The following is a 16390-nucleotide window of genomic DNA, read 5'->3' as shown; positions in this document are numbered from 1 at the left end:
GGAAGTTCATCCAGGCATAAATTAAGCTTTTCTAAGACTATATTAGTATCAAATAGTGCTAATCTAGTAGCTGAAAAGCTATTCTGGATAGTAGAGGTCTTAAAAGCTCCCTTTCTTGCATCTGCAATTAATTCAAGGAAATCTTCCTTATTAATAGAATTAACTCTATTCCGCATCATAGTTGAAACCGCTCCTTCGTAAAGCCTCTTCAAAACCGAAAAACAACCCACATCTAAAGGATGTAGAAGATAAGAGGCATAAGAAGGCATACAGATCGCGATGATATCATTTTCTTCATAAATTCGATCGAATTCAGGGGTTAAATAACTCCTATGACCATCAAGGACTAAGAGGCAGTATTTTCCTACTCTTTTCCTAATATTTAGGATAAAATAAGATTTCAACCACCATAAACCAATTTTATTAGTAGTCCAGCCATTTTTGCTTATAGTCAGATGAGATCCAGGTTAATTTAAATCAAGGGGGATACGTAGATGTTTAGGAAAGAATTTCCCCTTAAAACGAAGAGTGGAGGATAACACTTCCATTAGCTCTAATACACTTAATTAAAGTTACTCACTCGCGATTTCCAGCTTGTAAGAGAGCCCTTTTTCTATAGTATTTAGCTAAGGTAATAATCCTTTGTATAGTACCAACTCCTATAGCAAAACCAGACTCATCAAAGTTAGAAATATCATCCGAAGTGATACTGTTACGATGTTAACTACTTGCAGGGTAGTAAGCCTGTCAACTAGGTAGGAGAGGATAAGCACTAGGTTGGATTGGAACAGAGACTGTTTCTTAGGGAGCTCTATCTTCTTCTCCCTAGGCTGATCTTATATACATCCCCTATTAACAGAAGGAGGGGTAAACAGGTAAACGTATCAGTCCGCATAAGAAATATGTCGGTCAGCGGGCAACTCTCCTCCGACGAAACAGCGGTGGAAGGGAGATGAGAGGTCACCGAACTGGTGCGTCATCGCCAACCTCCGGGGTGGCCTCAGGCCGAAAAGTGGGAATAGCCTCACAGGGGTCAATACCATAACAATTATCCTCCCTCCAATTTCGCTTGTCCCAAGCGAAGTAAACAAATAATGAGGATGTAAACAAACAGGCAAACTTGCAGGAAAAGGACAGTGTAAACATGGGGTGGTAAACAAAGTTTTCGCCATGGCGATGAGAAGCAAACAAAGAGCGTGGTAACCAAAGAGGGCCTTCTTTCTTTGTTGATATCCCACACCCCATCTTCCTCTCCTCCTCTTCTCTTCTCCTCTCCTGCAACCCCCCCAAACCCCCTATCTCTTGAGCCATTTTGACGCGACTTTTCGTCAAATCTTCATTCCCGAAACACTGCCGAAGCGCTCACGATGCCTCGGCGAACCCGCGCTACACTTGCGGTGCCGATTCGGCCCAAACACTTCTAGTGCATGCACTGCCTGCGGACCTCGTACGACAACTTCGACACCACACTGGATATCCCGCTCGATATCAACTGCGTTTTGGATGCCAAGGCTTCGGTTGCGTGCCGCCAGTGTTCCGGTCGGAATGCGACATGCATTCCTGTGCGTTTCGCTAACCTGTATAAGAGAACTAAGCTGACTAGTTGTAGGCGTCGACTGCCATATTGGGCGATGCCCACGACCTGGCGTCCGTGGTGCAGTGGGCCCGTAGGTACTTCTGGCTGGAGAACCTGGACTATAAGGACGGCCTCCAACATGAATGGCCCTACCCCGAGGAGGCTCGGCTAGAAGTCAACGATTCCCTGGTGGATCTCTGCCGAGCCTTCGACAATACGGAGCTGGCTCATCGGAAGGAGCACCAGTTGACTGGAACCAAAACAGAGAACAAGGTAGGTTGAAAATAGGTGCGGGTTTCGATATAGTTTAACTAGGGTTTCGGTAGAAACACGCCCCCGCGTACAATACTGTTCTTGCGTCCCGTCGTTCCAAGCTGGTCAACATCGTTCCTCCCGGTCCTCATGCCCTGCCCAGCGATTGGCAAGATTTCCGTTCCAAGAAGCTACTTCGCTTGTTGCCTGGAGATGACGGTTTCGTTGGATGGACCCAAGCGAAGCTGGCCTTTGTCGACAGCGTTTCGGTGGCGATTCGTGACGCTCAGGATAGCTATATTCTGAACAATGTCAACCACCCTGCGAACGGTAACGCCGCGGCCGGCATTCCTACGGTTCTGGACCCGGTCAACTTCCCGTCGGCCCTCCTGCTCGAGATGCTGATGGAGGACTTCCCCTTCGTTCCGGAGGAGCTGTGATAGGGTTGACTTCTCGCCCTGGTCGAACAGAGGTTTCGAGACGCCTTCGTTATGGTTTCGTGGGGGATTCTTTAACGCCGGCAGTCTGCAGCCGATCAAGTAGATCCTTCATTAGCGTTTATGATGCTCTTTTTTCTAGGTTTTGGTGGTTTTTCGTGGAGGATTCGTTGCTGGCCGTGGGTGCTGATATTTCTCGGCGGAACCCGGCTGGATAGTCATCCTTTAGATCTCATTTCCATAGAGAATCGGCTTGTTTTCATGAATACTGCTCCCTAATAGTGACTGTTCGCTCCTGTCGGTCGTAATATTTTTGAAGTCATCCGCAGAGGAGGCCCCAATGAAGTTGAGATATAGGTACGAGGGCACCCATGAGTTTCTCGGGCTGCGGTGCCTGCTTGATCTTGAAGAAGACCTCATTGTTGAGGGATCGGTAAGGTCCCTAGGGGATTTCGTTTGCCTTTCGTTTCCGTTTCGGGGGTCTTCCGTTGTCAATAGCTAAGGTATTCCCCTTTTGTCGCTTCCGATAGACTTGGATGGATTCCGTGGCATTCGCTATGTCTTCATGGGATACCCATTGGTTGTATTCGGAGGGCCATCCCTTCTATTTGACTAGAAAGTGGGTTTCGCTATTAATCTTCTTCTCGTCACGCACTTCCTCGATCTCGTATTCTTCATTATCTTCGAGATCAGGTAACGGTAGGGATTCGTGATCGTTTTGGTTAGCTTTCCGCCAGGGTTCGAGGAGGGAAACATAGAAGACGTTATGGATTCGGTCGTATTGCTGAGGTAAGCTTAGGCGGTAAGCTTGAGAGCCAATAGATTGTAGTACTCGGAAGGGCCTAATATAGCGCGGGGCTAATTTCTTGCTTCCTTTTAGCCTTAGGTTCTTTGTTGACAATCCGACAAGATCACCCCTTTTGAACCGTATTGGTTGGTGACCTTTGTTGTAGTATTTCGCCATAGTTTCGTTTGCATTTCGCTAGTTTTCCTGTAGCCTTTGACGGAGCTCTTCTAGTTTCTTAATTCGTGCGGTGGCCGCTGGGACCTCTCCGAAAGCCGGTTCGCCCTCGAAACGGTGTTGGAAGGATGGCGAATAGCCTAGTAAGGCTTGGAAAGGGGAAGTCTTTGTGGTTGTGTTAGTTGCGTTGTTACATGCGAATTCTGCTGACCTGAGAAGGCTTGGCTATATTGCCTGGTCTTCGGCTACGAAGCAACGTAGGTAATGTTCCAAGGTCTGGTTAACCCGTTCCGTTTGGCCATCGGTTTGAGGGTAAAACGCTGTTGAAAGCCTAAGGCGTACTTTGGAGATATAACAAAGACTTGACCAAAATTTGCTCGTGAATACTAGGCCTCGGTCAGAAACAATACCATTAGGTAGCCCAAAACGCAATTCGACTTGGTTGTGGAATAGCTCGGCAAGGTCTGCGGCTGTAATCGTCGTGGAAACGGCGAAGAATAGCGACTATTTCGTGAACCTATCGACAATAACTAGGATCGCGTCAACTTCTTTCTCTTGATGAATTACTGGCGGCAGGCCAGTAACGAAATCCATTGAGAGTTCCGTAAAGGGTCGAGAGGGTATAGGTAGTAACTAGAGTTCTCTATATAGTTTATGTCTTCTCGCAGTGACTCCCTAGCAGGTCTGGCAATCCTGCACGTATTCGGCGACGTCTCGGTCTAGATTCGGCCAGTGATATTTCCTTTTTATCAGCTCAAGCGTCCTGGATCGGCCGAAATGGCCAGCGAGGGGGTTATCATGATGAATGCTTAACAATTTAGTTCTAAGGTTGCTTCCCACAGGAATATATGCGCGTTCTTTAAATTTCAAAAGCCCCTCGGAACTTAGACTCCAGCCCTTAAACCCGGGGTTCGCCTGCTTTACGGTAGTCTTTCGGCGCTAGGTCTCTAGGTCTTCTTCTTGAAGTTGCCCAATCAACTCCTTAAGGTCCTTACTCGTCTCTTCAGAGTAGGCCTGTTCGGAGGCACAAGCAGGCTGCACCCGTGCTTCAGGGAGGCGGCAACTTCGGCTAAGCTCTTCCCAGTCAACCTTCCCGGTTAATTCATCACTATCTTCATCTTCTTTGAAGTATGGAATTTGCGAGGTGAGCGCTCTCACAGTCAGCGACTGGACCATAACAGAACGGTGATCAGTCGTCTGCGATTCGCTAGCTATTCGGCGGCTTAACGGCGAAATCAGGTTAACCTCTAGGTCACTCGGTAGCCATCGCCGAGAGGGTCTATCCGCGGGATTCTTTGTCCTAGCGCGATGCTTTATCACGAAATCAAAAGGTATAAGAGACAAACACCATCTAGCTTGCCTGCCATTAAGCTTTGGCTGCTTTATAAACGTTTGCAAGTTCGAATAGTCCGAGAATACTTCAATAGGGTACGCACTTCCTTCTAGGTAGTATCGCTAGTATTTAAACGAGTATACGATAGCGAATAGTTCCTGATCCGGTATCCTATACAGGACCTCCGTACCAGAGAACTTTCGTGACCAGTACGCTACTAGGTGCCATACGTTCTTCTCGTCTAGTTAAGATAGTATGCCTGCTATTACGCTATTAGACGCATCGGTTTCTAGCCGAATCGGTCTAGATAGGTCAAAGTGTCTCAGCAGGGGTGCCGACTAGAAGGCAAGGATTAGGCGGCGAAACGCGAGCCTTTCGTGAGGGGTCAGGTTAACCTGCCCTGGCTTACGCCTATTCTTACTTCCTTTCAGCAGCCCTGTGAGTAGGAGTGCAACCCGAGAGTAATTTCGGATGAATCTACGGTAGAAATTACAGAATCCCAGGAATACCTGGACATCCCGGTATGTCTTGGGTATCTCCCACGAAGCGATATCGGAAACCCGCCAAGGGTCCATCGAAACACCCTTCGGGGAGATCACGAAACCAAGGAATTCAACCTGGTCTTGGTAGAACGAGCACTTACTTTGCTTTATATATAGGCCTGCTGATCGCAGTCGGCGGAGCACCTAGAGAAGGTGGTCTGTGTAGGACTCTCGGTCTAACGAAAAGACTAAGACATCGTCAAGATACGCTATCGCAAAGACGTCGAGTACGTCATAGAGCGCAGTGTGTATATAGTTTTGAAAAGTTGCGGGTGCGTTCGTGAGGCCAAAAGGCATAACGGTATATTCGAAGTGCCCGTAACGCGTTCGAAAAGCTGTCTTCCACTTATCTCCTTCCTTGATACGAATTCGGTAGTACGTATCCTGGATATCAATTTTGCTGAAGATCTTGGCACCTGACAACCGGTCCAAAATCTCCGAAATAAGAGGTAAAGGGTACCGATTCTTGACCGAAACCTTGTTAAGTCCTCGGTAGTCGACGCAGAGGCGTAGGCTCCCATCCGATTTTAGCACAAAGAGGATTGGGGCCCCTGCTAGGCTCTTGGATTCGCGAATACGGCCGTTCTTGAGATTCTCGTCGAGGTATCGGCGTAGTTCGGCTAGCTCTTTCTAGGAGAGAGGGTAAATCGGACCGTAAGGCACCTTTGTGCCGGGGAGTATGTTAATTGCATAGTCGTGTTCGGTAGTCGAAGGTAGGATATCGGTGATTTAGGATGCAAAGGCGTCGTGGACCTCTGCAAGTTCGGGTAGTAGTCGGCTAGGATCCGGTGGTCCTTCGGTAGGTTCTCTGTCGATCGGTAGCCACACTTCTTCAGGTAGGCGTACTACAGCGAAGACATATACGTGGTTTCGGGCCTGTTTCGCAAACTTCTTTAGTGGTAGGATTTCGATCGCAGGTGTTCCAAACCACTAATAGCCGCTCTGTCCCGAGATGTGTATATCGAGGTCGTGGATCGTCGTCATAGAGAGGAGTACTAGGCTTCTATGGAGCCGTGGATCCCGGTCAATTGCAACGCAGGAGCGGGTAAATCGGCGGGTAATACCCCGGGAATCGGTGGCCTCTAGTAGAATAGTCCAAACTCCGTATGTTGGTGTTAGTCGTTGGTTTATAGCGTGAATAAAAGGTTCTGAAAGCTTCGCTTGTTGGAATTTGTAGGCTTTAACGAATTCGAAGCTGATAAGGTCGACCTTAGCCCCACTGTCAAGATCCGCGTAGGTTTCGAGATCGTTTCGTGCAGTAATCGGTATATGAAACCGAGTTCGTGTCCCTACTACGGGGAAAGACGAAGGCGTAGGGTTTACTCCGTCTCGCTGCTGTTTCCCTGTCGAGCGCTCTACACAGTAACGGGTTTCTCGCCCGAGCGCTTCGGGCAGGTATTCGCGTAGTAATCCGGGCTGCCGCACTTATAGCATATATTCCTCTTCCAGCCCTCTTCAGTAGGGTTCCGATGGTCCTTCGTGGGCAATTCGTGGGCTATCGGATTGTTGTTATTGCTTTCCTAGCGGGCACTACCTCGATAGCCACCTCTATATCGGCCCCTATAGCTACCTCTCCTGGGGTAAGGGAATCTTCCTTGTTCGCCTATAGGATTCGGAGGGAACTCCCTTTGGATTTTCTTCCGAGAGGGTTCTAGTAGTCCTTCGTTGCGCTTTCGCTTGCGATCCTCCTCTGTTTTGTTTATATCCTAGAAGTAGTAAGCGATATCGATCATGTCTTCACAGGTCTCTAGTAATTTAATCACATAGCGGCGGATAGTGGTTTAGAGCGTATACTAGAGCTTAGCAAAGTAGGATAGTGCTCTCTCCTTCTCGGCCGACCGTAGGAAGTGCTGTTCTAGCGTGTCGAGGCGCGCATAGAACTCGCGAGGGTCCTCATCTCGGTATTGGTAGGTTCTTTCAAGCTGCCCCATCACGTCGGATTCGAGACTAGCTGCATTCTTGATAAGGGTTAGGGTCCAGTTCCTGAAATAGGGCTAATCTTCCTTAAGGTTTCGAGGGGTAGTCGATCCCTTTTCCTCAGCATGTCGGTACCATCTCTACCGACAAGTTTAGTTCATATAACTAATAGCTCCAAGGATTTTAGTACGTCCGTCATAATATCGCTTAGGTGCGCCCTCGAACATCTGCTGTAGGTCGAGGAGCCATTCCTGACGTTTTTGGAGTATATAGTCTAGCGTGAAGATTGGCAGATTTTTGAGCTCGATCTCCTGGTCTTTTCCGGATAGGTAGTAGGGTTCCCGGTGGGAATTCAATAGGGAATCGTCGGGCTTTCGGCCTAGAACTTCGGACCTCAGGCGTTCCGCTTGGTCCTGCAGGTCTTTCAGGCGCTGTAGTTTCTCGATGGTAGCCTAAGTAGCTACAAGGTTTAGGTCGAGGTCCCACGGGATAGTTTCGGTTTCTGTAGTTGTTGTTTCGTTTTGAGCACGAGGAGGATTCGGTGCCTCTTCGGTAGAGGGAGTAGAACGAGTCCTTGGTGTCATCTCTCCTAGGTAGTCGAAGAAGAAGAAACAGAATTGTTACGATGTTAACTACTTGCAGGGTAGTAAGCCTGTCAACTAGGTAGGAGAGGATAAGCACTAGGTTGGATTGGAACAGAGACTGTTTCTTAGGGAGCTCTATCTTCTTCTCCCTAGGCTGATCTTATATATATCCCCCATTAACAGAAGGAGGGGTAAACAGGTAAACGTATCAGTCCGCATAAGAAATATATCGGTCAGCGGGCAACTCTCCTCCGACGAAACAGCGGTGGAAGGGAGATGAGAGGTCACCGAACTGGTGCGTCATCGCCAACCTCCGGGGTGGCCTCAGGCCGAAAAGTGGGAATAGCCTCACAGGGGTCAATACCATAACAGATACCCCACTTTTCAACGGTATTTTGGACCAAATCAAACCATAGTTTAATAATTCGAGGGTCCTCTAAAAGAGCCCTCTGATAGTCGTATTTTCGAGATAATCGTGTGAACAAATTTAGATATCGTTTAACAAAATAAGATGCCCAATCTCTACAAACAGTAGAGGGGGTTATTTTTTAGGTATAAAGGAGTAAATTAGCCATATCTCTCAACATAGGCAGTGTAAGAGCAGCCCCTCTAGTATCTATATCCAATAGCCATTTTTCAATCGATTACTCTTCAATTTCAGAGAAAATAATGCGATTGTGTCGTTTTTCAGAAGCAGCTTCACGCCCATTAAGGCGGGCCTTCAAAGTTAAGACTAGTAAATAAAAAGACCGCGCAGTAGCTATAGCAGAGGGATATTTACCATCTTTCATAGCTTTTATAGCTAATAAAAGACGGCCCTCCTGCTTTATTAATTTTTTTTTTAGATCAGACCGTTTTGTTAGGGGAGGGGGGGGGGGGATTATTGTGGTAAACAAGATATATTATTTTCTGAGATAGGTTTTAGTAGGGCCGCTCGGTTAATTCGGTCGCTCGGGCAATACGTTATCACGTTATTGCGCACTCATTCCGCGTTTAGTCTATACCCGAAGCGGTACTTTGCCCCCGACGCTGTTTACTTTGTGAATTACTTTTTAATAGCCTCCATTTACCATCATGACCCCATTTCTTAAGGTGCTTCGTCCTCTAATCCTATTCTATTTCAAAAAATTAAGTGTTAGATAAAAATCCCGCAAAAATGGAAGGCACAGGTTCCCCTAGGCCCTAATACTATCCTCGGCTATTAAACAAGATCTGTGTCTAAATATTAAAGTATAAATAAAAGCTATACTCCCTCCCTCTAAATCTTTCACTCAGCTTTACCCTGCTCTTTCCTTTCTCTCTTCAGTTCTTCAATTTTTAACTGTTGGCATTTTGTTAGGATTCTTTCCAGTCATAGGTAGGAAGATCTTCTTCGCTTAGCGGTGGCAATCTTGACGCTATAGCTATTGCATAACATGTCTAGAGCAGCTAGCTTGAGTCCCTCGCTATGACAGCCTATAAGATTAGTATTTTCTCGTTTTGACGAGTGCCCAAGATCTAGAGCCTCGGGCTTCAGTTAAGCACAAGGATTGACTAGAATCGTTCGGCCGGTCTTTTTGTCGTACCGAAAGAATCCTAGAGCTCGACAGCGCTCATATCGGTCTAAAACATCTGGTATAATAATAGAAACACAATCATTTCTATCCTCGTAAAATAGCTGGAATTCTAGACGATCTAGGTCGAACTCTTCCAAGATAGCGTCCTTCCTGTTAGTTTTTAGTCTCTAAAGCTCTTGTAGATGAAATTCAGCATTACCAGTTCTGATATAGCTCTCTGAATGCAGCCGCTGTATCCCAATTTTCTACGTAGGATAGAGATATGCTAAACGGAAACGTTTACTAACGGTCTAGGCGTATGTCTTCTCCGGTCAGCTCATTATTCTGGGTCTCGCATTTGACTTGTTCGCTCAGGTTTAGCTAAGGTTAGTCAAGAGGCTCTTCCTGTCCGGCGGAAGGGGACTCGTCCTTAGATTGACTCGTGATAAGAACTTAATCAAAGTTTGACTATAAGGCTGGTTGCGATTCCCTCTTTATAAAGTACCCTTAGATATTATCCGCCGATTCTGGTTACCCCCGGCCGTCATAGATGCCGGGCAAGAGTTAGAAAAGGTGAGGAGGAAATAGCCAAAATCATCTAAGATAGAATGTCATTGAACAAATCTTATTTAGAACCTGTACAGCATCTAGGTTAAGTTAATGCATCTCTAAAAATTTGTGATAGATAAGGTAAAGTCTAAGTATGTTGTAAATAATTCTGGTCTGCAAATTCGACAAAGTCGCGTTGAACTGATCTCCTTTTGGTCACCCTTTGAATGCTCTAATTACAGAGACACACAAACCATTAATTAATTAGATAGAGACCAATGGAAAATCCAATTTCCCTATTTCATACTGTATTGCATGCTTTGTATAGCGAACCTAATACTCCACGATTTCCTAATTGCACCTCTAGACCAAGCACATTTTTTCTTTGAATTGCTGACCGAAAATCTGGGTACAGTATCTCACAAACTGTATTATAATTAAAAGTTGTATCATGTGATACTCTTTTCAGCCGATCTTATTAGATGTCAAATCTAGCTAATATGTTATTTGCTAGTAAATATGATATCGAATAAATTCAACGGAATGATCGAACTGATGATTATTATGGGTAAGACTGGATGAAGGGGCTGTTCAATACCCTCAGGGCAAGGTGCACAGGAAGCAATCACCGAAGGAGAACGTGCAGATACATGCATATAAAGCCCTAGATCCCTAATGGCCAAGAGAAGCTAGGCTCAAGAAGGTAATTCACGGGAGATTGAGCAGCGTGCGTGGCAGCAGAGTTCCTACATAGACAAGCCTCTTCTTTTTGCAGACACGCACGTACATGCACGTTGATTAGAACCCTTTCTCTCACTTCGTTCGTTCCAGGGCACTTCGTGAGATTGGGCATCCCAAGTCAACATAGACGAGCACGGGCGATAAGCGATACCTGACATCGATCAGAAACAAGAGAACCTTCGCCGGCGTTTCGCTACTCTTTCAACTTATCAGTAGGTTGCGCCACTTTGTCTTGCACACTCACTTCTGCCTCCAAATCCGAATCAACGGAATTCAAATGGCGAACCACCCCCGGAACCACTGCTGGGATCAGTGTGGCTCGGTCAGGCCTGAAATAATTCAAGGAAAAGTAAAGTGTGAAAGAAAGACAGAACCCATAGAGATAATTGATAGAATAGAGATGTCGCAGCCCGGTATCGATGTTGACCTTTTTTGGTGTCACCGAGTGTGCCAAGCCCGGGAGAAGGGGAACAATCACCACCAGATTGCACAATAGAGCGCGCCAATTTATGCCGAGCTGTTTTTGATCACCTGGATTAGTAAATGTGATTTCAAATTAGAAGTATCGGAAACCGCATACCTTGTAGTAGTATATCCCTCGCGGATCATATAGAGCAGGGACGTCGTATTTGCGTCGCTTAATGAGCCAGTAATCGCAGCAAAGAATGCCCGCAATTGGTGCCATAAATATGGAATATGCGCCCATGAAACTGAGGAAGGTTTGACCGCTCTTAATGATAATCCAGGGACAGAGCGCCCATCCGCCCAGAACCATGCACATGATCATTCCGCGTTTAATGTTGAACCATTTCGGGCACATGGTCGTCATATCTGTATGAGAATTAGTACCCAGTGGGATAAAAGCTTGATCGGTACCAACCGTTTGCGAATGAGATCGAGTTAGCTGAGATATTGTTGCAGATTTGTGCTAACAACCACAGCGATGAACAAAAAAAGGCTGCGGCTCGCCCACCGGAGGAGCCTTGCCACTGGTCAATTATCTGCAACGGGCTCCATAGAATGATCCCATACACCTGCTTAGATGCGCTGGCAGCAATGATGCCAAAAAGACCAGTGATAACCTTGAAGAGGGGAATCATGGGCAGTTGCCAAACTGGACTGCCTGGCTTCTTGCTAAAGCGCGAGAAGTCGGAAATATTGACCGCGAGTGTTGAAAAGCCACCTAGAGCTTCATTAGAATTGAAGGTTATCAATGAAAATATTAATACAAACATACCGGTGATTGAGGTCATATTCATCAGCCATAGCCATGCTCGCTCGGCGCCGTGAACAGTGGATGGCTCATGGAACATCGCACTTCCCCCTCCAGCCTTGACTGATATCCAAATTACCATAGCGAGCGCCATGGGTGGTACCAGAGTGGACTTGAAAATAAACATATATTGCAACTTATGGGTTGGTATGAAGAGGAATGGCGTTTGAACGACATGGTAGATAACATAGGAAATCATTCCCTGTGTCGTAATAGCTGCCGATGCTGGTAAATGATTAGGAAGATTGGCGAAGTTGGGCCAAATGGCGGTGATAATCCATCGCATTTGTTAGCTATATTGGAATACCAGTCATGGACGAGAGTGCACTCACCGGAGTTACACACTGGCCTCCATACGAGCTCTGGATGCCGAACCAAAACATCGCTAGCACAGCACGCGATGCCACACAGAAGTACCCGAAGTACGTGCCATAGCTAGCCCGAATAGCGACGGGAAATGGAATGTGAAGGTCGGCTCCTACAGCACCATTGAGGACCGTTGGTATAGCGTTACACAGCGCCGCGGCCAGTGTCAACAGCACCGTGTCCGTGGCCGAAAGCCCAGACGCGTACGCCGAACTGGCAGCGGACCAAGTTGAAACAGTAACCAAGTCAGACAGCCAGTACTGCGTGAAGGTCCAGCCTGTCCAAGTCCATTTCTCTGGTGGAACTGGATCTTGATCGGCATTACTCCACACATGTGGTGGGGCAATACTGCTATCTTGTTTGGGCAGCGCCCAGCGCTTGCGATGGATCAGACGCATCGCCATTGATGACAATCCCGAGACATCTGGGGTAGGATTGTTCTTTTGAGGTTCGCATGTTTCCACATTCTTGCTGCGCGGTCGCGCCCATGACGGGATTAACCTTTGGCATCTCACAGGCGATGGCGTTCTCTATCTTGCTACCCCTGTCCCTGTCATTATCGTTATCGCTGCGCAGCCACCCTTCACCCTAGCGTCGGCCGAGCTGATAATACAAGATTGCTCTATAGGCACGGATCACCACGATCAAAACCCGTCTCTCGCCCGATATTGCTGGATTTATCTGTTTCAAGGTATCTCACTGGAAATTAACAGCAAAAAAATATGAATCCGTCAGCCAGAAGAAAGCGACTGGCGTGTGCAGAGTGTACCCGGCGAAAGATCAAGTGCGATAAGGTCCTGCCGTGTCGGAATTGCCGCCATAGGTAAGATCATATTCCATGAAGCTCGGCTATTACATTCGGATTCTTACGGGTTCGGAACTTTAGAGGCAGCGCCTGCTATCGCTCACCGCACATTTCTCCTTACTCGCGGGCGACTGCAGGATCTCCACAACTTCCCGAGCGCAGTGGATCCTGCTCAACGGAACTGACTGGGACCCTCGCTGCATGCCTCAACGAGCTGCAAGCTACACTGCGGGCAGTGAGGACGCACGACAGCTTAAGTCCCAACTTTAATGATAGTGCAGTGTCGTTGTCCGCGGTACCGGAAGGCATATCAACTCAAGCACCGTCGGAGGTGGAGGATGCCAGTCCCAGCCGTGAGACGGCCGAAGTGGAGGATGCTGCGACAATCTTGGAATTCTTGGCATGGGGCCGACGGAAAGTCCCTGACTACGACGGTCTAGTTGGAGATCCAAATTGTGCCCCTGCACAGTCACCCGGAGATGTATCTCTACAGGGTGGTCCTGCAGACCCTCCTCAGTTGCGTTTCACAGATGACGCGTCTTCGCTTCCACTCCTGCAACTGTTGCTTCCTGAGCCACCCACTTTACTGCGAATGGTCAATTACCACTGCGAGTGCCTTCTGTGGTATCACGCTTCATTCCATGGGCGCATATTCCAGGAAGAAGTTGACCGTTTTATCAAACAACACCAAGGCCGTATTGATAACCAGCAGATCGATCTTCAGTGGGCTGCACTTCTTTTTGCCGTGCTGGCAGGAAGTATGATATGTGCGCCCCGTTCAGTGTCTACTTCGTGGGGATTTCAAGATCCTGAGCGTACTAACTTGGCTCATCGAATTTTCAAAGCCGCCTTGGTCTGTCTGAATCTGGCGGATTATACTGCTCACCATTCCTTGTATGGGATCGAGTGTATTGCGACAATGACAATAAGCGCTCACTTGTTGGGTCATTCTAATAGCCACTCCGTCAAGCTTGCATCTGCTGTCCGGATCGCGCAGAGCTTGGGTATGCACAGACTAGGCGGGGAACCCGATGATCATCCAAGCAATCCAGTACGAAGGGAGATCGGCCGACGACTATGGACGGAGCTATGTATCCAGGATTGGTTCTCAATTCCCTTTTCGGAAAGCTATCTGATTCATCGCCAAGATTTTAATACGGGCAAGCCTCGAAATTGCATGGATGATGACAGAATGACCCCTGTCCCAGACAATATGCCAACTCTTGTGACCTACCATCGTTTCCTATACGACATTGCAACACTCATGCCTCAGCTTCAAGATGACCTATCTGCATCGCACACATTATATACAAAATATGAGCATGTCATCCGATACGACACACAAATGCGCACATTGGTCAGCAAACATATTCCTTTTTGCCTACGCAATACTACTCTCGAGCCATCTTGGCCGTCCTACGTACCGTGGGCTCGACACTGCCTGACTATTAGCTCCGCTCATAAAGTTATCATGATTCATCGCAAGTTCCTCTGGTCAAGCTTCACCAACCCGGCGTTTACATTTACCCGCAAGACCTGTATCGCGGCGGCGAAAACCATAATTCGGGAACAGAAGCAACTGGTTCGGGAGGATGGACCGGTACTCTGGATTTATCACGCGTTTAGCGTGGCAGCAAGCGTAAGTGTCCAGTGATCGCTTATTGCCCTACTACATAGATACTTACCTCATTCCAGATCATACTGTGCTTAGATCTTTTCTTCCACCCACTCCCTGACTGTGACCAACGAGAGAATCGCGAGTTAGCCAAACACATGATTGAGATCTTGTCTCAAAGCGGTACCAGCATGATTGCCATAAGAGGTGTTAAAATATTGCGTCTGCTGCTTCGGCTAGATCAAGATCGAGGCAAAGAATCATCAGGCTGGGATATTCGTGGCCTCATACAATCATTCTGTGAGCAGGAGGCATCCGCGAGCCGTACAGATCATTGGCGACCGGTTGATAACCTCCCATCTATGACTGAACCGCGTTCGCCAATTTCGACCATGCAACCGCCAGGATTCGCAGCTCGGGAGTCTCATACGGAAGAACTTTATAGCAATTGCCTTCTACCAAACTCTAGTTTTTGGGTACATGATTCCTTAGAGGACATCTTGCTTCTCGCGCAGAATGGAGGGGGATGATGTAGCAGTAGATTTAAATGTGTTAATTATGATAACAAATACATATAATGCCTATGATAAAATTGCGCCGCTAATTTCCACGATCTGCTAGTTGAATTTACCTCGCGTTATAGAAATGAGACTGAGCGCCATATCCAAACAGGTCAGTCGAAAGGGTCGCATTATTGATCTACTTCTATTTCATTTCTACTAAGGAGTAGTTTTTTCCACATCAAAGCACATACAGAAGCGCTTAATAGTGATATTTACTTGGTGGGACAAAATTCAAATGCATCTACTTCGAAGAAGCCTTGCAACTTGTCCCATCCCTCGTTCGTGAACAACCATGGGGGCACGGGTAGCTCGGATCGTACTGCCACAAGAAATAGGGATCGGTCTCATTGGTGAGAACATTGCCCATTAATCGCGCGTGACTCGGAAGGTCGAAAGAGGCCTCAAAGACGTCAAATGAAGAAATACGGATCTGACCCCAGCCATTTTGGATTAGTGTATCGATCGACGTTCCGTAGACATATTCTCGGAACCCTGCCCAGCGAATTGCAGAGGCACACTTTGTCCTCGTTAGCTAATTATCCAAGTATCGCCAAAGGTCGCAGTTATCATACCATAGGACAGCTCTCAGCATTTGTGTACAGCGTTAGGTCGGCGAACGCATCTTGTGCCTCGGACGCGCTCATACGGAACTTGCCATGGGGGTCAGTTAGAATCGACGTGCAATTCTTGATGGCCGCAATTTCTCCTGTAGGGTGAGGGTTCGCATCAGTAAATGCGAGGTTGATTACGAACCAAGAAGCTAGCCTTACCGTGGAGAGAAGGATTGCCGGTATTTCCATTCTCATTGACGCCCATGCAAATGAGTTTGCCTGCTTCGGAGGCCGTATGGTTGACGATGACCGTTCCGAAGGCGGCAAAGGGACAAGGAGAGCCACTTATCTCGCCTAGTGCTTCGTTTGCCAGGCGCATCCAGTGGGCTCGAGTCGGGAATGTGATGCCATTGATCATCAGATTCGGGTCCGCAAGTACCACTGCCAGCGCCGCAGGGAGAATTCCGCTGAGTAGAGCGAAGACACAGACTGAAGACCGCATGTTTGAAGTTCCGGGAGTAGAGAATGATCCGAGGCAAAAGCTCAGCTAACCCTGTACAATGGCGAGATGTTAAATCATTTGAACCTCTGCTGGAAACCCTCAATTCTAATCAAGGCGGACGGGATCTACCGTCAACCGTAGTCGGCCGACGCCGCGACCGACCCAGAATCCTTGAAACCAGCCGCTTGCTGATCGATAAGAGCACTGATAAGGTATAATATCACTCCACGATTCTCGAAACACATGGCGTCTCCCTATCATGATGATAGGGTAGGCGATAAAGCTGCC

The 16390-nt window shown here is 47.5% G+C and overlaps 3 protein-coding genes across 3 annotated transcripts; 1 reads left to right on the top strand and 2 right to left on the bottom strand.

Moving 5' to 3' along the window:
• Positions 1-10934: 10934 nt before the first annotated feature.
• Positions 10935-12470, bottom strand: N7458_000012 (uncharacterized protein; the record flags this gene model as incomplete). Its single annotated transcript, XM_056903406.1, has 5 exons — positions 10935-10958; positions 11008-11258; positions 11401-11610; positions 11665-11902; positions 12033-12470. The coding sequence occupies 5 exons, from the start codon at positions 12468-12470 to the stop codon at positions 10935-10937; spliced, it is 1161 nt and encodes a 386-aa protein (XP_056771173.1).
• A 318-nt stretch (positions 12471-12788) lies between these two features.
• N7458_000011 (uncharacterized protein) lies at positions 12789-14525 on the top strand (the record flags this gene model as incomplete). The annotated part of the gene is made up of 2 exons (XM_056903405.1): positions 12789-12889; positions 12911-14525. The coding sequence occupies 2 exons, from the start codon at positions 12789-12791 to the stop codon at positions 14523-14525; spliced, it is 1716 nt and encodes a 571-aa protein (XP_056771172.1).
• A 765-nt stretch (positions 14526-15290) lies between these two features.
• On the bottom strand, positions 15291-16102 carry N7458_000010 (nucleoside deaminase; the record flags this gene model as incomplete). The annotated part of the gene is made up of 3 exons (XM_056903404.1): positions 15291-15566; positions 15622-15755; positions 15820-16102. The coding sequence occupies 3 exons, from the start codon at positions 16100-16102 to the stop codon at positions 15291-15293; spliced, it is 693 nt and encodes a 230-aa protein (XP_056771171.1).
• Positions 16103-16390: the final 288 nt, after the last annotated feature.

Source organism: Penicillium daleae, assembly GCF_028827525.1.
Source record: "Penicillium daleae strain IBT 16125 chromosome Unknown utg000001l_segment0_segment0, whole genome shotgun sequence".
Taxonomy (NCBI): Eukaryota; Fungi; Ascomycota; class Eurotiomycetes; order Eurotiales; family Aspergillaceae; genus Penicillium; species Penicillium daleae.
The sequence above is the reverse complement of the archived record's forward strand: the minus strand, read 5'-3'. Positions and strand labels throughout refer to the sequence as shown.